General features: G+C 46.5%; 2 protein-coding genes across 3 annotated transcripts; one reads left to right on the top strand and one right to left on the bottom strand.

The window, feature by feature from the left end:
* Window positions 1–48: 48 nt before the first annotated feature.
* LOC122626753 (acetyl-CoA carboxylase) lies at window positions 49–13,134 on the bottom strand. Of its 2 annotated transcripts, XM_043807126.1 has the most exons (14): window positions 12,963–13,134; window positions 11,510–11,686; window positions 10,980–11,359; window positions 10,797–10,918; window positions 8,565–8,931; window positions 7,111–7,399; window positions 3,317–7,050; window positions 2,950–3,252; window positions 2,717–2,887; window positions 2,225–2,653; window positions 1,230–2,099; window positions 811–1,158; window positions 617–751; window positions 49–549 (listed from the first exon to the last, which is right to left on the bottom strand). In XM_043807126.1, exons 2-14 carry the CDS (start codon window positions 11,667–11,669, stop codon window positions 415–417), a joined length of 7,443 nt encoding a protein of 2,480 aa, XP_043663061.1. In that variant the 5' UTR covers window positions 11,670–11,686; window positions 12,963–13,134; the 3' UTR covers window positions 49–414. The 2 variants fall into 2 exon arrangements, with proteins under 2 accessions (XP_043663061.1, XP_043663062.1); XM_043807127.1 differs by lacking the exons at window positions 10,797–10,918; window positions 10,980–11,359; window positions 11,510–11,686; window positions 12,963–13,134 and adding an exon at window positions 9,415–9,686.
* Window positions 13,135–14,180: 1,046 nt separating this feature from the next.
* Window positions 14,181–17,218, top strand: LOC122626757 (nucleoporin seh1). Its single transcript, XM_043807131.1, has 4 exons — window positions 14,181–15,958; window positions 16,019–16,456; window positions 16,589–16,797; window positions 16,862–17,218. Exons 1-4 carry the CDS (start codon window positions 15,848–15,850, stop codon window positions 17,166–17,168), a joined length of 1,065 nt encoding a protein of 354 aa, XP_043663066.1. The 5' UTR covers window positions 14,181–15,847; the 3' UTR covers window positions 17,169–17,218.
* The last annotated feature ends 1,906 nt before the right edge of the window (window positions 17,219–19,124 follow it).

Below are 19,124 nucleotides of genomic sequence, written 5' to 3'. Positions count from 1 at the left end.
AAAGAACAAAACGAAAAACCCTTGTTGCCATCCAGCAAGTTTTGTAAATTTAGTGTACCATACATATATATTTCAGTAACTCGTATAATTCAAAAAGCTCTGTGTACAAAGGACTTTAGTTCTTAGACAACTAATGGAATGATTTGTATTCAGGGGATATACATAATCAAATATGTACACGATACAGCTAGTTTATCGGGCCACTTAGGCAACAAATTAACCCATGCCTACAACTCCAATACATAGCTAGATTTACGCTAATTACTTTTAAACAAATTCAACTAAACAAAATGCACATCATGCACGCTTTGCGATATCTTACAAGCACAAAGCGAGACTGAGAAATGTGGTGAAGGGCGGGAACGGGAAGGATGAAATAGAGGGTCTAAAAAGAACTTAGAACAAAGCGTAGAATCATCCCTGGTTGCTGTTAGAGGTCTCCTCATTTAGTTGCATCTGGGCTAATGTGCGTACGACCACGCCACGATTTACGGGCGTCAGACCTTGGCAAAGACCAACTACAGCGTCCAGCGCTACGTCGGGACAGTCCTGCAAAGATATAAAATCAGAGGAGTTAGTTCTCGATTTATCAGAATCAAGATTGCGATGCTGTTACCTCGAGCATTTTCGAAATGGTAGAAATAATGGCATCCCGTCTTACTGAGTTCACGTTGCGCGAAACGATAGATTCGGCATTGCTCTGCTCCTCATACCAAGACACCATTTCCTCGTTTTTGTCCCACAGATAAGCCTAAAATTATAAAGAGAATAATTTAGAAGTCTCCTGGAGTGGATAGCCAAATATCTCACCTCTGTGGCACCCTTCTCCTCTACCAGCCAGCGGCGCAGCATCTGCTTGGCCTGACCTACAGATAAGTTATCCTGAGCACGCAGGATCTTCTTTATATACGCGTCCTCTAACAGAAGACGTCGCAGACGCCAGTACAGCCAGCGGCGGGAGTCGCGCCAAGGCACAATCTCACTGATACACTCCTTTTCTAGCATTCGCTCCGGCGTGTCGTGCAGGTCAGCAAAGTGAACTGCCACCGTGTGGTAGACATGTATAAGCACAGCGATGCGGGCCTTAATCTTTTCGTCCACCTGAGCAGCCCTGACCTTGTCACCAGACGCGTTTGCCTCATCGAACTCCTTTTTCAGCTGTCATGCATAACATACATAAATTAAGTAAGAACTTTTTCGGGTTTTTTTAATTCTCATTTAAAACCTACCGCAATGGTGGTCGGATCCAATCGATGAATCGTCTTCACTAAGTCCTTCTCTTTGTACTTTATTTCCACAATGCCCTCTGGCTCGAGAACTCCACCCCTGGCCTCCGGATCGGCATACGTTTCCATGTAGCGCGGGTTAATGAGGGAATCCAGCACGGCCCAGGCCCCACCTCTCAGCTCGGCATTGGGCGGCAGGTAGATGAGCACAGGCTTCTTGTACTCCCGCAGACCGTCGACAATGTATGCTCCGAACTTGACGATTTGCTCGTACATGTCCTTCATGCCACCGGAGAAGCCTCGCCAATTTGCGAAAACAATCAGCGGCAACTCCTCTCGTCCAAAATCTTTGATTGCTTGAGCAGTTTTGTACGAGGAATCAGGGTACCACACCTGCCCTGCTTGCTGCAGGGTCTTCGCTTCCGAATCGAGATTGGCGGGATCTGCGGGCATCTCCACTTCTACGGTGCGGGTCTCAACGGCTATTACGCCCACGGGAACACCACCTAGACGGGCGCGACCAGTGACCACCGTCTTGGCCCACGCGGCCATGATTTCGCTCCAGGAGTCCCGGTCAAAGAAACCGTTCTCCCAGTCATTCGCGTTAACGGGATTCACACGGCCGCCTAGCATCCAGCGCGGATCGTACGGCGACTTAGTGGGCATGAAGTCCACAGGGCGATCGATACGATCGCTGGGCAGAATAATGGGCAGGTCACAACCAATGTACGCGGGAATGTACGAGAGCCAGTCGAGGATGGTGTAGACACCGTCCAAGTCAATTGCCTCTGTTTTGTGGGTAACTCCGTTGTTAAACATAATCTGCGTGCCACCCAACTGATTATTGGAGGCATACACCTTGCGTCCAAGCAGCTTAAAATGAAGATAATAAATAAATGAATCGTTAGGTTGATAGTTTTGAAATAATTTATAAGTCAAAATAATCTGCGTAGTGCAGATCAGCAAACGGTTTAGAAATTCAACTGTAATTAGCTTACCTTGTTGAGCGCAGCATAGCCTGTGAGTATAATGTGTGAATTATCGATCTGGATAACGCGCTGGCCTAGGCGCACCACATAGGATCCAATGCCAATAGTACGGCAGGTAACCATGGCGATGGTAACTATCTCCTCGTAGGCCTGCGACGTTTCACCGGCAATTAAGCCGGCGTACCGTAGGTTCTCCACGCCCAGACCGTCGTCCTTGCCGATAATGTCGGTAATCTTGTAACGCTGCTCGCCCTCGTCCTCAATCAGGATAGCCCTCACCGAATTCAGGTTGGCCACCTGTGCGTAGTCCTCGGTGGTCAAGTAGAGGTACTTAAAACCCTTATCTGGCTCCTCTGGATCCTCCCATGCGATCTTAAACATAGCTTTAACCTCCTCAGCCAGTCCGATGCGAGCACCGCTGTTAACGGAGATGTATATCTGAAGGAAAGCACATAGGATTTAGTAATTATAGGGAATAAGTCAGAAAAAACCCAAACTTACCCTTGGTACTTTGAGTTGACGAGCTAATTGGGAAGCCTTGGCAAACAGAACGTCCTCCTTAATTCCAAAGGAACCAATCAAGTAGGTGAGGTCGTTGGCTATAACAATAATCTCACGACCATTCGGATATTCGGGAGTAGCCAAGACAATGCGCCAAGCCACCATGCCGCACTGAAACAAATAAATAGAACATTACAGTTCATTCGATTGCGTCAGAAATTAAGTCCGCTTACATTGTTTTCGCCAGGCAGACGCTGCATCTCTACAAGGTTGTCGCCCTCGAGGACCAGCTCTTTGCACTCGATTAAAATCTTGTCGGGAGTGCGAATATCTACGGTGGGACGCGCCTTGGAGAATTCTCTCCAGTGACGCTCGGTCATCTGGCGGAACATGTCGGGCACATCATAGACATAGGTGGTACCGTTGGACTGCGCCTGGAATCGTTTTTGCTGCAGGAAGTCTTTGGTCATGTAGGGCGTGGAAATGGGATGGCCGTGCAGAGATCCCTGCTTCTCACCGTAGGCCTTAAATTTAATCTGGAATTGAAGGAATGTTAAAACAAGTTTTAAACGGTTCAAGAAGAGATCAATTTCCACTTACGATTCCTGTCTCTGGTTCCGTTTGCTCCGTGTACATCGAAATATCCAGGAAGTAGCCGGAGTCATTTGCAATGCACAGACGCACTGCCTGAGTGGGTGACTGTGGTGACTGGCGGATGACCATCTTAAGCTCAGCCTGTAGTACACGCAGCTTCCACAATCGCGGACCGTATCGCATAATCATCTTTGTCACAGACTCCTCGATCTTAGCCGGATCCATGATGACAGTGGGGACAAAGTTAAGGAAGATGTGGTTGCAGTCGGTGCGTTTTGCGTGAGGATGCGAGAATGCCACCTCCAGCTCATCCATGGCCTCGAGAAGCACGCGCTCTCCTTCGTTTTGCAGATACTCGAAAGAGGCTTCCTTGGTAATTAGATCTGAATGACGGATAATCGAGCGAATGAAAAAGCGGTAGTCCGTGACCTCTTGACCTTTCGACACCTTGGCCTTGCCAAGGTACAGGTGCATCTTCTGGTTAGCTGTGGGCAGAGCCTCAAGATCGTACGTCTTCATGCGATTCAGCTCTAGATGGAAAGCAGATGCTGGCTCCAGATGGCGGTAAATACGATCCTCTGTGAACTTATCTCTGGCTCTGAACGTGAAAAACTTGGGAAATTGCCGCTTTTTCAGAGCAGCAAAAGTAATTCTACGAATGCGTCGCTGGAAGAGCTCCTCGTTATGTTCTTGGCAATAGTTTCCAAAGATCTGTGCCATTTGAAGGTCATCCAACTCGCCCGTTTCTCTCACAGCCACACTAACAATGTGAATCGGTTCCGTGGACTTTGCCTCTTCTGCAGCATTCGCCCGAGTTACGGGATCCGACAACGACACATTGATCGAGGTGCTGTGTCGACTGTCCGAGATGGAATCTGCCGCCTCCACGGCCTCCAGTACCTTAGCATTAACCATGGCCGGCGAGACAAAGTCTTCGAGCAGATCCAGAATCTCGTCCGAGTACATTTCAAAGTGTTCAAAAGAGTCAAAGGCTGCTATCGCTCCGGTGCGCACGAATGAGCTTCCCAAGCACTCTGCCGCTGCCTGATCCAATCCATCGGGGGAGGACATGCGCGAAAACAGCCTGTTCGGGTGAGCTGTGGGTAGGAGGAACTGGAAGTGCACCAGCGGCAGGCCACCGGAGAGTTCCAAATGCTGCAAGCATGTCAGCTCGTAGGATGTGTAAGCTCTCCTCACATAGACTTCCAGAGCAGCATTGCACACTGCCCGGTTAGAGTGGTAAAAGAAGTCGTGTAGAATGTCGAAGATTGAGGTCTCCGACAGAATCAGGCGCTGCAGGTTCTCGGGGTGGAAGTCATGACCGTACATGTCAACGGCGGAGAGGAAGATAGACTCCATTTGGTTGTGGCGCAGTTCATAGGCCGGCTGGTGGGCTGCGATCAGAACTTGACGGGACCGCAGAGCCACCCTAGAGTGCTCAGCTCGATTTAAAGAGGTCAATTCACTCAGCGTGTTGGCCAATTCGTCTGTTAGTCCAGGTTCGTTGGCCCACAGGTGATCTATAAGCAGAGTAACTAGCAGATTCTTCTTGGCCACCTGAGAGTGCGAGAAGATGGTGTTGACCACCGTCTGCATGTCGTCCTTGTTGTGCTCTCGCACCAGTCCCACGCATTTGTCGTAGTGCCCATGCTGAAACTGCGACTCTACGTCGTAGTACTGACGCAGCAGCTCATGAACGGCGGCCTTCATTCTGCCGCGGATTCCATTCCTATAGCGCTGCACCAGCTGCACAATGCTCTGGGTGGTCAGGAAAAAGACATCTCTGTCAGCGCGCTTCTGCAGTGTGGCCGCATGGCTGTCAATAACACTGGCGATCTGCTGCGATGGGAATTGAGCCAGGACACTAGTTATGTTTCGCTCGTACAGCGTCATCAGTTTTCGGATCTTCTTCTCCACGGAGATGGGTATGCGACCTGAGATGGAGGCGATAACTTCTTGCAGCTCCAGCAGCGGTAACGAGGGATCCCGCAAACTTTGCATGAATTTTTCGATAATGTCTCTCAGTCGCTGCGCATTGAATGGTTCCGGCAGGCAGTAACCAGCTAGAGTGTTTTCAAGGATGCTCTTGTACGTATTGTGCACCCTATTCAGTTTTTCGGGCACCGGTGCATTCTCTGGCTGCAGGAACTGACCTTTGAACGGTTGCGCTTTCGTCACCAGCGATGGATCATCCAGCTCTAAATGGCCCAAAAGGGATCCTGCATCCAGAACCGCTCCTGGGCGACGCACAAATGTCACTGTGCCTGCCTCCTGGGATGTTAAAGTCATCACCATCTTCATCACCTCAATCTCAGCATAGGCCTGCCCCTTGCTTACATGTGCGCCATCTTCTACAATCATGTTGATGAGCTTTCCCGCAGAGGGACTGCGCAGCAGCGAAGGATCGTTCTCCTTTTCGAAGACACATGTCTGGTTGCCAATCACAATGCGGTAGCGATCCACCTCCTCCTTCATGTACGTGGTGTAGGAGGCGCCCTCCAAAGAGATGAGCAAGCCTCCGTCGGAAAGGCGATGCACCTCGATTTCCTTAAACGAGTTGTTCATCAGCAGGAAGTACGAGTTGGCTCCGCTCTTGGCGGCCTGAACCTTGTAACGGATGCCATCGTTGATTAGCTCAACATCCACCACGTTTGTTAGCGTGTTAGCTGCTTGGATCTGCCCTTTTTCCAGAGAAGTCTGAAAGCTGGAGAAGCTTTCAGTGATTTCACGATCTGCGATGTGCAACGATCCGCACATTACGCCCAACAATATATCCGGTTTCTCGGATTGCACACGTTCTGCGATCAAGGCATCTAACCAAGCGGTGTCGATGCTGTTGTCCAGGAATCGATTCGTCTCCAACAGAGTGATCAGGTACTCCACTGTGGTTCGGAAATCACCCCGAATAGACAGCTCTTTCAGTGCAATTACCAGGTTCTCTCGAGCCTGCTGACGGTTCTCGCCCCAGGAGAAACAATGGCCAAACTGTGAGTCCGCGAACTCGTGCAATCCTCCACTGGCAGCCACACTGAAGTAGCCCCACACATTTTTGCTCGACCGGAAGTTAAGCTCCTGAACGGTTCCTGAACTGGGCTTAAAGCCCTCGTCGGGATTCTCTGAGGTGATACGGGCGGCGATAACATGTCCGGAGGGACGCGGTTTGTTCGGTGGATTTTCAAAGTCAATGACAGAGGAGCCCCACGGAGACTCTCCGTACAGCAGGCGGATGTCCTTGAGGCGGTAAAGGGGAATTCCCATTCCAATCTGCAGTTGAGCAGCGGGAAGATTCACATCGGCCACCATCTCCGTACAAGGATGCTCCACCTGCAGACGGGGGTTCAGCTCCAGGAAGAAGTAGCGACCCTCCGGATCATAAAGATACTCCACGGTTCCCGCGCTGACGTAACCCACCATCTTGGCCAGCCGCACTGCGGCCTTCTCCATGTCCTCGAACACTTCTGGCTGGGCCACGATGGCAGGGGCTTCCTCAATAATTTTTTGATGACGGCGCTGGATGGAGCAGTCACGACCAAACAAGCTAATGGCATTGCCGTACTGATCCGCCAACAGTTGCACCTCCAAGTGGCGAGCTCCGCGGGCCAGCTTCATCACGAAAATCGGTGACCCAGGCACCTCAGCTTGAACCTGGCGGAACAATCCGGGGAACTCCTCAGTGGTGTCCACACGGCGAATGCCCTTGCCACCACCTCCTTCTGAGGCCTTGATCATTACGGGGAAGCCTGGGTGAAACAACAACTTGAACAACTTTTTCAAACCTATATTTTTACAGATTCACTTACCAATCTTGTTAACTGCGGCCAGACCCTGTTCCACATTGGTCACACAACCGCGGGCGAAGAGTTCACTGGAAATCTTGATCTTCTTGCCACTGTACTGGGCCTTCAGTTCCGAACCTGACCACGGCAGGGTGGGAATTTCGGCTGTTTGGGCCACAATCGAGGAGGCCACCTTGTCGCCCAGTGCCCACATGGCACGTTCCGGAGGACCAAGGAACACCAGACCCTCTTTGTGGAGGAGCTCCGGCAGCTTCGGGTTCTCGGAGGCATGACCCCAACCAGCCCACACGGCCTGCAATCAGAAAGGGATTGCACACAGGATAATAATAAGTTCATTTTGATTTAATAAGCCCAATACCCCAAGGACAGCGCACTCGTCGTGGGTGTGGGGAAAATTATGGGGCTTTATTGTGAGTAAAAATCGTGACGTCATTGCGACGTTCATTGGCTACACCCGGATACCAACACAAAATAGATAATTCACACTGTGCAACAAGATGTCGTCGCGTCTGCTAATTAACCCCAAGTGCCCTGCTATATCTAAGGGAAAGTAAACACCTTAGACTGAATTTCCACTTGAAAGTGTTTCGAATGCATTGCAATCAAACCGCCCAGTGCCTTGCTTTCCAGGCTGTTGGGAGAGCTTCGTAGGGAGGTGGAAGGTGGAAGGAGGGTTTTGGATTACAGGTGTGCTATGTTGTTTTAAAGGCAATCTTTTGACACTTGAACAACTCTTAAAATGCAACAAGCATACACAATTGTATTACTTACAGTTGTTACCTCTTATACTCAACAGGGTTTTTATATACATATAAGAAAATAATTAGTTGGTTGTCGCAGTTATTTTTACGGCTTGCTTTTTTTACACTTTGCTAAAAATCAAGCATTGAATCATGGATAGACAATTAAATATTAAAAGAAATATACGTAGTAAAGTATAAACACACTGCGTATTTGGAAGCTCTTAGATACTTAAACTCTACACTTTTAACGAATCTTAATTGTTTCTAACCTGTATGTCAGCCTGTTCAAAAACATGTAATTATATTTGCCTATTGGTAATTGACACGTACAATCGTTTACACTGTCGATGATTTGTTTAAAATACATTTAAATTGTACTCGAGCATACATTATATTTCGGAATGAGCCAGGACTGTAAATAGCACAAATGAAGGCGATAAACTTCTATACCCAAGGGAATTTAGTCAAATTTTGTAGCACAGTGTTGACTGACACACACAGTCATCTTCATAGTCTGCTGTCTCGTAGACACACGAATACGAATAGGGGTCTCTTTATTGGTATGCAGGCGATCGCTTGACTTTGCCAGTTCGATTGACGAAGTGCAAATACAAATCGTACGATGCGTTTTGGGTGGAGCTGGCCAAGGCAAATAGACAACCCGGACCGACACTGGCCACTTCTACGGCGGTGTCCCCTAGATTCCGGACTCACCTGCACTTGGGTACGAAGAGCAATGTCCACGATTAGTTCAACATTGGCGTAGTTGTTGTTGTTGGATCCGCCGGGCACGGGCACATAGTGATCCGCCATCTTGATGTATTCGGCATTCGCCTTCAGATCCTCCGGAGTGACCATTACCACGAACCTTATGGCCCGCTCGTTCTTGAACATTTCGTAAGCCCATCTCCTGATGGATCGCATACACTTGACGGCCGCGATACCGTTGTTGGCAATTAGGACTTTGTTGATCACACGGGTGCCGCCGAAGCGCTTTACGAACTCCTCGGTGGTGGCGATGTGGAAGTCGCGGTCCTGATGTCGGTCCTGGCCCAGCCCAGTGCCACGCGACATACTCGGCCTGAAATAGGTCAGTTAGAATGTTAGTAAGTTGCTAATGGATATAATCTAGAAAAAAACTAACCTAAAATATCAAATGAGATAGCTACATAAGAAACTGCTTCATAAATGAAGTCGGGAAGTTCGAAGAAAGTCAATATCATAATATTACTCTCACCGTACTTTTAAAAACATTTTTTGGGCTTTAAATACTAAGGGATGCATAGATTCCTAGATTCCAAAGTTTGCTTAGATCTTTTACTCTGTGGCCTCGCCAAAAGTAATGTGTTACCTGTATCAACTGAATCAAACCTTTTTTATGCTGGTCAGTGTAAGTAATGGCACGACGGGACAGGTGGTGCAGAAAAAGAAGGCACAATAAGATTTGACAAAACCGGTTTGGCTGACATTATCAAAAGTTCTGCACATAATTCGCGTTTGTTTACATCTTGTCAACGAGTGTCGCATTGCAATAAACAAATGGGGAATTAAAAATGGAATTTACTTGAGGGTTCCCACCACGGGGACGCTGAGCAGCGATGGCGACGACTGGTTATTGACATTATTGTGATTGGTGATGCTGGCACTCATCTCGCCGACATTGTTGTTGTTGCTCTCGTTCTGCCCACAATCCACTGCCACAAATTGGGGTATAACCGCACCTGAGACCGTTCCCACTCCAGATCCAGAGCTGGATCCATTGGTATTATCTTCACCGGACTCAACAAGTACGAAACGCTTGCTGGCGCGACGCTTCAACATTCTAATGAGCTCCACGAGGGCTAATAGCATTCAAAGGGAACTGTGGCAAGGGGATCGTCGTGGTGCTTTAGCGGCTCCTCGTAATTATGCAAGTGTGACTAGTAAGCAAGCCGCTCACAAAATATTTTAATGCCACTGCACCACTTTCACCGCGCTCCGCTGGCCGAAATATCCACACACAAAAATCAATGTCGAACGATGTCCGCACACGCGAGAAACTTATTTGGGAAACGGGCTGGGTCTTGGGGTATATCTGTCGTGTTTCTGGGGTTTGCGGAAAGCGGATTGCGGACCGACGGAGCCGACGAATGCCAGGGAACTGAACCACAGAGCGTTGTTGGCCACCATCGTGCATACGCCTCGTGGGCCGGAGAATCGGAGAGAGCCACTGAGCGAGCCAGTCGCTGGCCAAACGAGTTTTGAATATAATATGAATGAAAACAAAATGCGGCGTCCCCACATGGAACTCTCTATTGTCGCCACTTCTCGTTTTTCTCTCCATGTTTGCGCACCTCAAAAGTTCTCGGAAAGCTGGCTGGGAGACTGTCTCCCACTCGCACACACGGTCCCGAGCTTTGTGCCGTCTCTTTTCCCTAAACTCACGCGATATGTTTGGCAGCGTTTGCCTCTGACGCACCCACCTGTTTTTGTTTTGTTCGCTACACTGAGCGCAAATTTGGGCTATTGAGGTGCATTGCATATCTTGAGCTTATAGCGCACTTTTCAAGTGTCTTAATGAAGGAATAGCTTTCATTGAAGTGGATGGTTGCCAGATTCAAAGAACCCTAGTCTGATACTGCTACGACTCAAAGCATTTTGAAGATAAGATTGGGAGAATATACTGAACTTAATCAATTACACAAATCACATTTTTAAGTTTATTGGAAAAGGACCGGATAATATAGCTTTCTTAAGATATTAAAATCATATCCAAATTGATATTTATAAAATATATTACGAACTCGCAGTTTAACCTTTGTTTGTGTCCTTTTATATATCGTTTTGCTATGTTCAATGAATTTAATTTCAGTATCAAGATTCTGCAATCATATTTCATCCACAATGATAATGTACTTCTGATGTTGTCTGTCCCCTTTTGATTGGGTTAAACCCAAATCGGCTTACCTTAACCGCTTGCGCCGCTCGGAAATATCCCCATTCTGCCGGACATCGTTCTGCATCTTCTGGGGAAACTCGTCGCAGGCCTCGCCCGCCTCGGCGGCCCTCTCGTCGATCTCATCGCCCACCTGTGGGAGGGAAATGAAAGCTGACTGGTGGTGCCAAGATATTGGGAATATAATTACGTACCAAAAAGCTGGGCCGCTCGCCCTCGGCGGATTGGGCGGCCGTGTCATTGGACTCATTTGTTTCGCTCATCTTACTGATTTTGATGTCGATGTTGTTGTTGTTTTGGTTCTTGTTGATGCTGTTGTTGTTTTGGTGGCAGGCAATGCGGATGTTGTCGTTGCTTAGGTCGGTGAGTGCGCTTTCCTTCAGCTGGTCACACAGCTCCTCCACTTCGGAACGAAGGCTCTCGCTGGAGAACTTGACCTTCTTAATGCAGGCCTTGGGAAATCGCTTGTCACCCGCCTTAACCGCCGGAGGAGGTGCTGCTGGTGCAGTGGGAGGTTTGCTGGTGGGGGTTGTTGCTGTTGCTGTAGCTGTAGCTGCAATCACGCTGGAGTTGTCTGAAAGCACAGATAACACAAACAATGTACGTGTTAGTCGTGGTCAAAAGTCGTATACACATAATGGACTAATTAAACTGGGTTATCAGCTAGGTGTGCGATTTGTGTGCCCTTCAAGTGTTTCGGTTTAGCAAAGTGGAGGATTCTTACGATTGGTGTTGCCGTTGTCGCTGTCGCCAGTTGTTGCTGTCGTGGCGGATGTTGCTGAAGACGATTGGACAAGTTTGACTCTTTTCTGGCCGCGGCCAAAGATAAATGTCAAGAGGAGTGCGAGAAAAACAGCCAGATTGCCTAATATCGTGATCAACATCGGCTAAATCCAAAAAGCTGCTTTAGATCGGTGAATGCAAATCGGATTAGATTATCGTATTTGGTTGCTAGCTGGGTTAGTTTACATTGAGAGGACAGTGAAAGTGTCTGTGCATCATCTCGTTTTGGATACTTTTCAAGTTCAAAAACCTTGCCACGAAATTGTAGGCCAAAGCAGCGAAACAAAACAAAATGAAAATGCTAATTTATGCATAAACTAGTTTGCGAGATACAATTAAGAAACCGAAATACAACCATATGAGACCCAAAAATAAATCGTTGCCAGGTCAATGAGGCTTTGATAAGAGATATGTTCAACGAACAAGGTATACTCTAGGGGAATTTCAAACCGATTTATAGAGCAAGTGGGTGACATCAAAAGTATGCAATGAGTATTTTAAAGTTCGTTGTAAAGATATTCAAGATCAAGCACATTTATAAGGTTTACTAAATATCTATACGTGTATATTATATTATTATACAACTACGAAATTACTGACAGATATCGAATTACGATTTAATCAAGACTGTACATATATTACATAATAGTTCTAACCTAATTATTAACCTAATACACAATTAGTTTTCAATATACTATACGGTAATACAGGAGCTCAAACCGTTTCCGGGTCAAAGAGGGCTCAATTACTGAACAACCCACAACAAATACCCTTTGAAAAGACGATAAAACTTAAAAACACGAAAATTTATTTCGGATATGGGGTTCAATGTGCAGCGCATTTAAAATTAAAACAAAACGCAGAAGAGTGCGAAGGGGAAATGGAAGAAACTTAAGCTGACAGAAACAAAAACCCCAGTTGGTGTGTGGAAATGCAAATTGGTATGGCCAGCAGAAGAGGTCAATGATTTTGGCATTACAGTGTGTAAGTGTGCCAGCCAGGCGGGCTTTGAAAGGTACGGAAAGTCGGATTGGACACCGGAATAGATCTCTGGCAACCAGCGGGGTGTTATGTAACGGCTTACTCGGAAATCGCGCAGGGAACTGTGACTTGGGTTACACTTCGCGCTGGAAACGACTCCACAGGTGTGGCCCCGCACCTAAATAGTTCCGTAAACACTCTCGCAATGGAATCTAATGTTTTATTTTCCACCGATCCTGCGATAAGAACTCTGTTGCCATTACTTAACAGCCAAAAATCCAAAAATCTTACTCGCCGAACGATTATCTCTAGGGCAGCACTTTTCGGGACCTTGGCTGGGTATTATACGGTTGTGTTTTGGGTTTGGTTTGTCTTAGGTTTTACTATAGGTCTACGGTTTCAGCTCGCTTTACCACTCTGCGTGTGCCTTTGTCTAGTTAATGATGGGAGTTTCGAAGACGATTTCGGATGGGTTCGAACAAGACCGTGTAGGATCGGATTCAACTTCCTAGACTGATTGGTTCCGCACAATTTCTAGATGGCTACTGCAGTGACCGACACTTGGAACTCAACTGGGCCATGCTCGTCCGAAAAGCACTATCGATGCCTGAACGACGCTTCTCCGTCCGCGCAGCGCCGACTTCGTCGTCGCCACTATCAATATCAACTATAGCTGTAGCTATAGCTATAGCTTCGGCTACGGCCAGGTTTTCGTGCGCGGACCTGTGTTTGTGCGTGTTCAGGTTGTTGCGCTCGTATGTTAATCGCCGGCGGGTCTCGCGGGTCGCCAAGCCGATTGTTGTTGTTATTGTTTCGGTTATAGCTGGCTCACTCAGCGCCAAGTGACCAGGAGGAACATATGTGTACTACATGTATATATTATGTACATACATCCATATATACACATGTACATATATACAAGGATCGCCACTAATTCAAACAGAAAGGCGGTCGAATTAAGCAGCGAAACCTCTGGGATTAATAACAATTTTTATTAAGGTGGCTCAATTAATGACGAATAGTGTGCTTCGTCGGTTCCAGTGATCTTTGTGCAGACCAATTATGCCATAACAATTTCGAAATGAAAACATGTTTGGTACAGTGACACTCCGAGTGAGCAGTTACGTTACAAAATCATTTCTTTATTGTCGCTGATAAATACGGTTTCCATTTTTGCCGGTTTAATAAGTTCTGGAATGAAGACCATTGTCATTCGTTTTGAATTAAAATTAAATTTTTTTACATAGTACTTCTATTTCCAAACTTTGGTGAGCAACGTTCAGGAACAGAGGAGCATAAAAACATGTCCTTCTAGCGGCAATTGCAATCAGCTTAACATTATATAATTCCAACATAGGAAAGTTTCACTGTTGCAGAGCAATTACTCCTTAACGGTCTGCCGTTGATAAAAGATAAGAACGACAGGTTGATGGCGATCAGCTGTTGCCAACAACTGTCTACCCCTCTCTGTCTCTATCAGTCCGTCCCTCTCTTTTCTCTTCAATGTATTTGTGCCTCATGGGCGGGAGCTTTTCAATGTCAAGGTCGGCGGTGGAATTCAGCAATGTTGTTGTGGTTGCGCCAGCTGGACTTAATCTGGGAGTTGACCCATCCGCTGACGGTAATGCACTCTGCTGCTGGGAACAACAACAACGACCATAATTTCTCAATTTGCTGGCGTAAGTGGCGAGCGATGCTGATTAGGGTTAAATGAGCGAAAACGACAGGAATTGATTAGCACGATGCACTCGAATCGAATTATTAACGAATTCAGTCCGCTGCCACGAGCAGAACACGCGAATGCCGCTGATTTGTTTTCATTTGGTGCTGCTCGCTGCTCCCGGCATCACCAGAGGTTTTTTAAAAGTCATAAAAGAAATTCCCGAACCAACGCGACGCCAGCTTTAATCTCAGATAGGCGGGTGCCTGAAAAATCTTCCGATTTCGGCATTGGCCTTGGCGACCGATTATGATTAATACTTAACGGTGACGGGTCTTCACGGGCTCAAGCTCAAATCTTTCCCGACATCTTATCGCGCGGAAATTTTTGTATTTCGGTGTTCGATTCTGGTCGAATTATTCATGTTTGGCGCGTGGCCAGAAAGAAACCGTCTACTGATATCACCACCAAATAATAATAGAACCGAAAGTCGGTCGCGTGTGAAACGCCTGATTTCGATGGGCTTATCACTAGGATTTCTACAGAGGAACAAACAACCTGTGCCTTCGGTTGAACCAATTTGTGCGTGATAACACTTGTAAACTTGTTGACATAAATAGTTTCTTACTATCAAGTGCAATGTTTACAGTTAAATAGTTTTACATTTCTTAAGAAAATACTACGAATTTAGTGACTGCGTCAGATTGAATTTTCGTTTTGAGTTATTCTGAAATTCTCTTATATCATAATGATATATTTATCATATTTTTGCAATTCAATAGCAACAATTAATGCAGTATCCAATTTAGTTCTTATTAGGTAATTGATGCCGGCCGAAACACACACACGCTGGCAGATATGCTTCTCTCTCGCCTACACTCGCACACACATACGTTACGGGCATCGCGCGATGTGTAAAATCCAATAGGAATCAAGGTCAGCAACGAGTGCGAGAGCGAGAGGGCGAGCGAGGAAAGACGAGCATATTGCAGATGGAAGTAATTGGAATTTATGTTGTCCATTGCACTTTGGTTGAAATCCGCACTTTATCCAGCGAATAGCGAATTCAAATGCTAAACAAACGCGGGTCCCGATCTACGTCTATGCTATGGGGTTATTCACCCCGCTCATTTGCATACACATATGCGCATACATTTCGCTCGGATCGGGCCGTAATTACCCGTTTAGCGCTTAGATTACCGCACTTACTCTTCTCCATCGCACTGCGCTTCGCACGTTTCTTTCGGTTGGCAATTTTGTTGTGTGTAACTGTTCTTTTCCGGGTGCAAAACGGCCTCTTTTTGGCTATTTGAGCCCTGAATCCCCGATTTGTGTGGTTCTCGCGAGTCCCAGATGGGCTTGTGGCACGGCTGATAAGTTATCAGCTTGTGACCGTCTGAAGTACTGTGTTTTGTTATTTTTCGCTCGATTTTTTATTCGTATTTCACGCGTAATTCGGACCACTTAGCCGGTGTGACCGTTCGCCTCAGAGGAATGAAAAAATACTGAGCGGGGTAATCAACAGCTGTTCGGCGGGTGCCAGCCAACCCTGTCCTTGCAGGGCTGCATTACCGGCGCAGATTTTTCGGCGCGTGCATTTTATAAACAACATTTACGGAAATAACGAGAGTTTCAAGCATGTTTGACGTGGAACCTATTATTGCCGATCACAAGGATGTGATACACGACGTGGTCTTTGATTATTACGGCCGCAGAATGGCCACCTGCTCCAGCGATCAGACGGTCAAGGTAGGGACTCGAGTTTCTCTGCGATAAACAACTAAGGCGATTCGGATTTTCTGCTTGCAGATTTGGGATGAGGACGGGCAAGGCAAGTGGAATGTCACAAGCAGCTGGAAAGCGCACTCCGGTTCCATTTGGCGCGTTTCCTGGGCTCACCCGGAATTTGGCCAGGTTGTGGCCACTTGCTCCTTCGATCGCACCGCCTCCGTTTGGGAGGAGGTGATTGGCGACAAGGTGTCCGCGACCAATGCCCCCATACGCCGCTGGGTGCGCCGCACCACCCTTGTGGACTCGCGGACCAGTGTCACGGATGTGGAGTTTGCGCCCAAGTACCTGGGACTCCTGTTGGCCACTGCATCCGCAGACGGCATTATCCGCATCTATGAGGCCCCCGACATCATGAACCTATCGCAGTGGCCTGTGCAGCACGAGATTGCCAACAAACTGCCGCTAAGCTGTTTATCCTGGAACACTTCCACTTACATGGTCACTCAGCTGATAGCGGTGAGCGTATTTTTAAAAATTCATAAGACAGCGCTTTATTTTACCCTATTAAAGATCTGTTAATAAGCAGTATAGATGAATCTATCTCTGCGGTGTGGAAAGAAATCTAATATTTACCTAATTAATTTGCAGGCTGGCAGCGACGAAGCAGCCACGCCTACTGGCAAGGTGTTCTTGTTTGCGTATAGCGAGAATACCCGAAAGTGCGTCAAAATCGAGACTGTCAACGATATAACCGATCCAGTCACGGATGTGGCCTTTGCTCCAAATGCCGGACGGACTTTCCACATGCTGGCAGTGGCCAGCAAGGATCTTTATATTGTAAACTTGCGGGGTGTGACGTAAGATCGACATTTTGAAGACAAAAAAAAAACCATCTTACAATAATAATATGTATAATTTAAGGGACGCTACTGACATCTCCAAACTGGATATCCAAACTATTAAGTTTAGCGAGCACAATTGCCCTGTGTGGCGCGTCTGCTGGAATATGCTGGCCACGATGCTGATCTCCACGGGCGATGACGGTTGCGTGCGTCTGTGGCGGATGAACTACAACAGGCAATGGCGATGTGCCGCCGTATTGAAGGCAGAGGGCAGCGGACCCACTTACGAGCCTGCTCCGCCCACTCCCACACTGGCTACTACCGCCTCGGCCACGGCCAAGTTCTACAAGAAGGGCACAATCGGCAACCAGGTGCCGTGGCACTGATCTTGTTCTTAATTGTAAGAGTCCCGAATAAATTCATAAGTTAAACCTCAGCCGCATTCTTTTCATTATGAGTAGTTTTTCTTTAGTTAAGTTTAGAGTTAAAGTTATTAATGTTAAAATCATTTTGTAAATTAATGCTTTGCAAAAAATGTAACTTTTTGTTATGAACTTTAAATAGGTTTGAGCATTTTTCGTAGTTTTCCTGTTTACCTGGAAAAAGAATTGAATTTAAAAAAAAAAATTTTTTGATCAAACGTTATTTTAGTAACTCAATAAAATTTTAAAAGTCAAATATATAAATATTTGTATAAGCAACATATAATCACTGGGAACGATAGTCCACGTAGTGACGAAGCGTACGTACCATGGGAGTGTGCGAGGGCTACATATGTATATGTACATATTCGCAAGCAAATAACAATCTATCAAGCCAATTTGAAAAAAAAGTACTTTTCATTCAACAAAATAAAAAATAAATCGTAGTAGGCCAGAAATACTAATCATTTAATAGGAAGTTTTGCGTAATTCGGATACTTCACATACGAATGGGGCTTACAAACATTCTACCGAGTATTCGGAAGACCTGTGTTGAAACCACTTACATCTGGGATTAGGAGCCGGCATTCTCACGAATCCAATAATTAGCTTTCTGGTCCACATTTCCCTGGTTCAGTGTTTTTCAGATCGCTTTTCCTAGGGCATTTTTGCGTTACATCACACAACGTGGGGGTATCAATGCACCAGAGTACCAGAACCAGACACTAACGAATCGAATGGGATGTTACTTAAACTTCTGCCGGCAAACTAGCAACGAACAAGCAACGATTGATTTTGGACAATAAATAATTAAAAAAGAATAAAAGTTCACACGACGAGAAAGAGCGAGCACTAAATAATAATAGGAAACACTCTCCTTATGGTCGCATGCGTGTGTGAGTGAGAGCGGCAGATCTGATGTGCTAGCTATTTTTAAACCCCTATGACGTTGGCCAAATCCGAGATAGATTCGAGTGGGTTGGGGCCATAAGTGAGGAGGAAAACGCATTTTCGGGCTCAGTGGTTGCATTCAAACCAAATTTATTGAGCTTTATTTATGGGTTATGTATTTTCGATTAACTCCTCATATGGGAACAATATGAATGGATCATAAATCCCTTTCAAGTGCATTTCCATTTACATTCCATCCACATGTGCATAAATTAAATATGACGCCAACAAGTGCCCGAAACAGGGTTTTTATACCCGTTATTATTATGTTTAACAAGGAAAACCATTCAGAAATGTCGCGAAATATTCCACTTAATTGACTCGAACCGCAATAAAAACGGAATCATCTCACTCTCGATGACACCACACAAACATAATGATTATAATGATATGCAACCACCCCTCCACGGGCTTCGTCCTTCCGATCCTGTCGCTGTGCTGGTAATCCGAGGAATGAAATCCCGTCCGACCAGCCCGATGCTTTTTGTAGTCACCGTAGAGCCGAGCGATGAAACCACCCCGCATCGATATCACAAGTTCGTTTCCCTGTCCCAGATCCGAATGATTGTCTCTAATTGGAAGTTTTGACGTGTGTATTATGTTGAAGGCGATGGTGTTGACGCCGATCTCTGGGTCGAACCACCCCTATGTGGCATATTTTAATCGTTGGTGGGTGGTGGTTAGCTCACCGCGTGGGAAGTCAAAGCTCAGGGGTCTCTCACATGATTGAGAACGTGGTAGGTCCCGAGTCGTTTATATGTGCTTAACCGGCAAAAAGAAATTAATGCGCAAAAGATTGTTTCTTGTTTTTTGTCAGGGGTGGTTCGGAATGTTCCCACATTCCACAGGCAGCAATTTCGCCCGGTTGCCTGGTTTCAATGTGATTTCGGTTCAAGTGATTTTTTGCTGTGGGCCAAGGGGTTTTATTGCAAGTATCTATATTGTGTTAAATTAAATTAAACTATGCGC

Source organism: Drosophila teissieri, chromosome 2L (assembly GCF_016746235.2).
Source record: "Drosophila teissieri strain GT53w chromosome 2L, Prin_Dtei_1.1, whole genome shotgun sequence".
NCBI classification, from domain to species: Eukaryota; Metazoa; Arthropoda; class Insecta; order Diptera; family Drosophilidae; genus Drosophila; species Drosophila teissieri.
Note: the sequence above shows the minus strand (reverse complement) of the source record. Positions and strands in the feature narration are given on the sequence as shown.

Coding starts and splice junctions, on each gene's coding strand:
- LOC122626757 (XM_043807131.1), top strand. CDS start 15,848: ATGTTTGACGTGGAACCTATTATTGCCGATCACAAGGATGTGATACAC. Junction 15,959..16,018: donor CCAGCGATCAGACGGTCAAG/GTAGGGACTCGA, acceptor TTCTGCTTGCAG/ATTTGGGATGAGGACGGGCA. Junction 16,457..16,588: donor TGGTCACTCAGCTGATAGCG/GTGAGCGTATTT, acceptor ATTAATTTGCAG/GCTGGCAGCGACGAAGCAGC.
- LOC122626753 (XM_043807126.1), bottom strand. CDS start 11,669: ATGTTGATCACGATATTAGGCAATCTGGCTGTTTTTCTCGCACTCCTC. Junction 3,253..3,316: donor CGGAACCAGAGACAGGAATC/GTAAGTGGAAAT, acceptor CTTCAATTCCAG/ATTAAATTTAAGGCCTACGG. Junction 550..616: donor CCATTTCGAAAATGCTCGAG/GTAACAGCATCG, acceptor ATATCTTTGCAG/GACTGTCCCGACGTAGCGCT.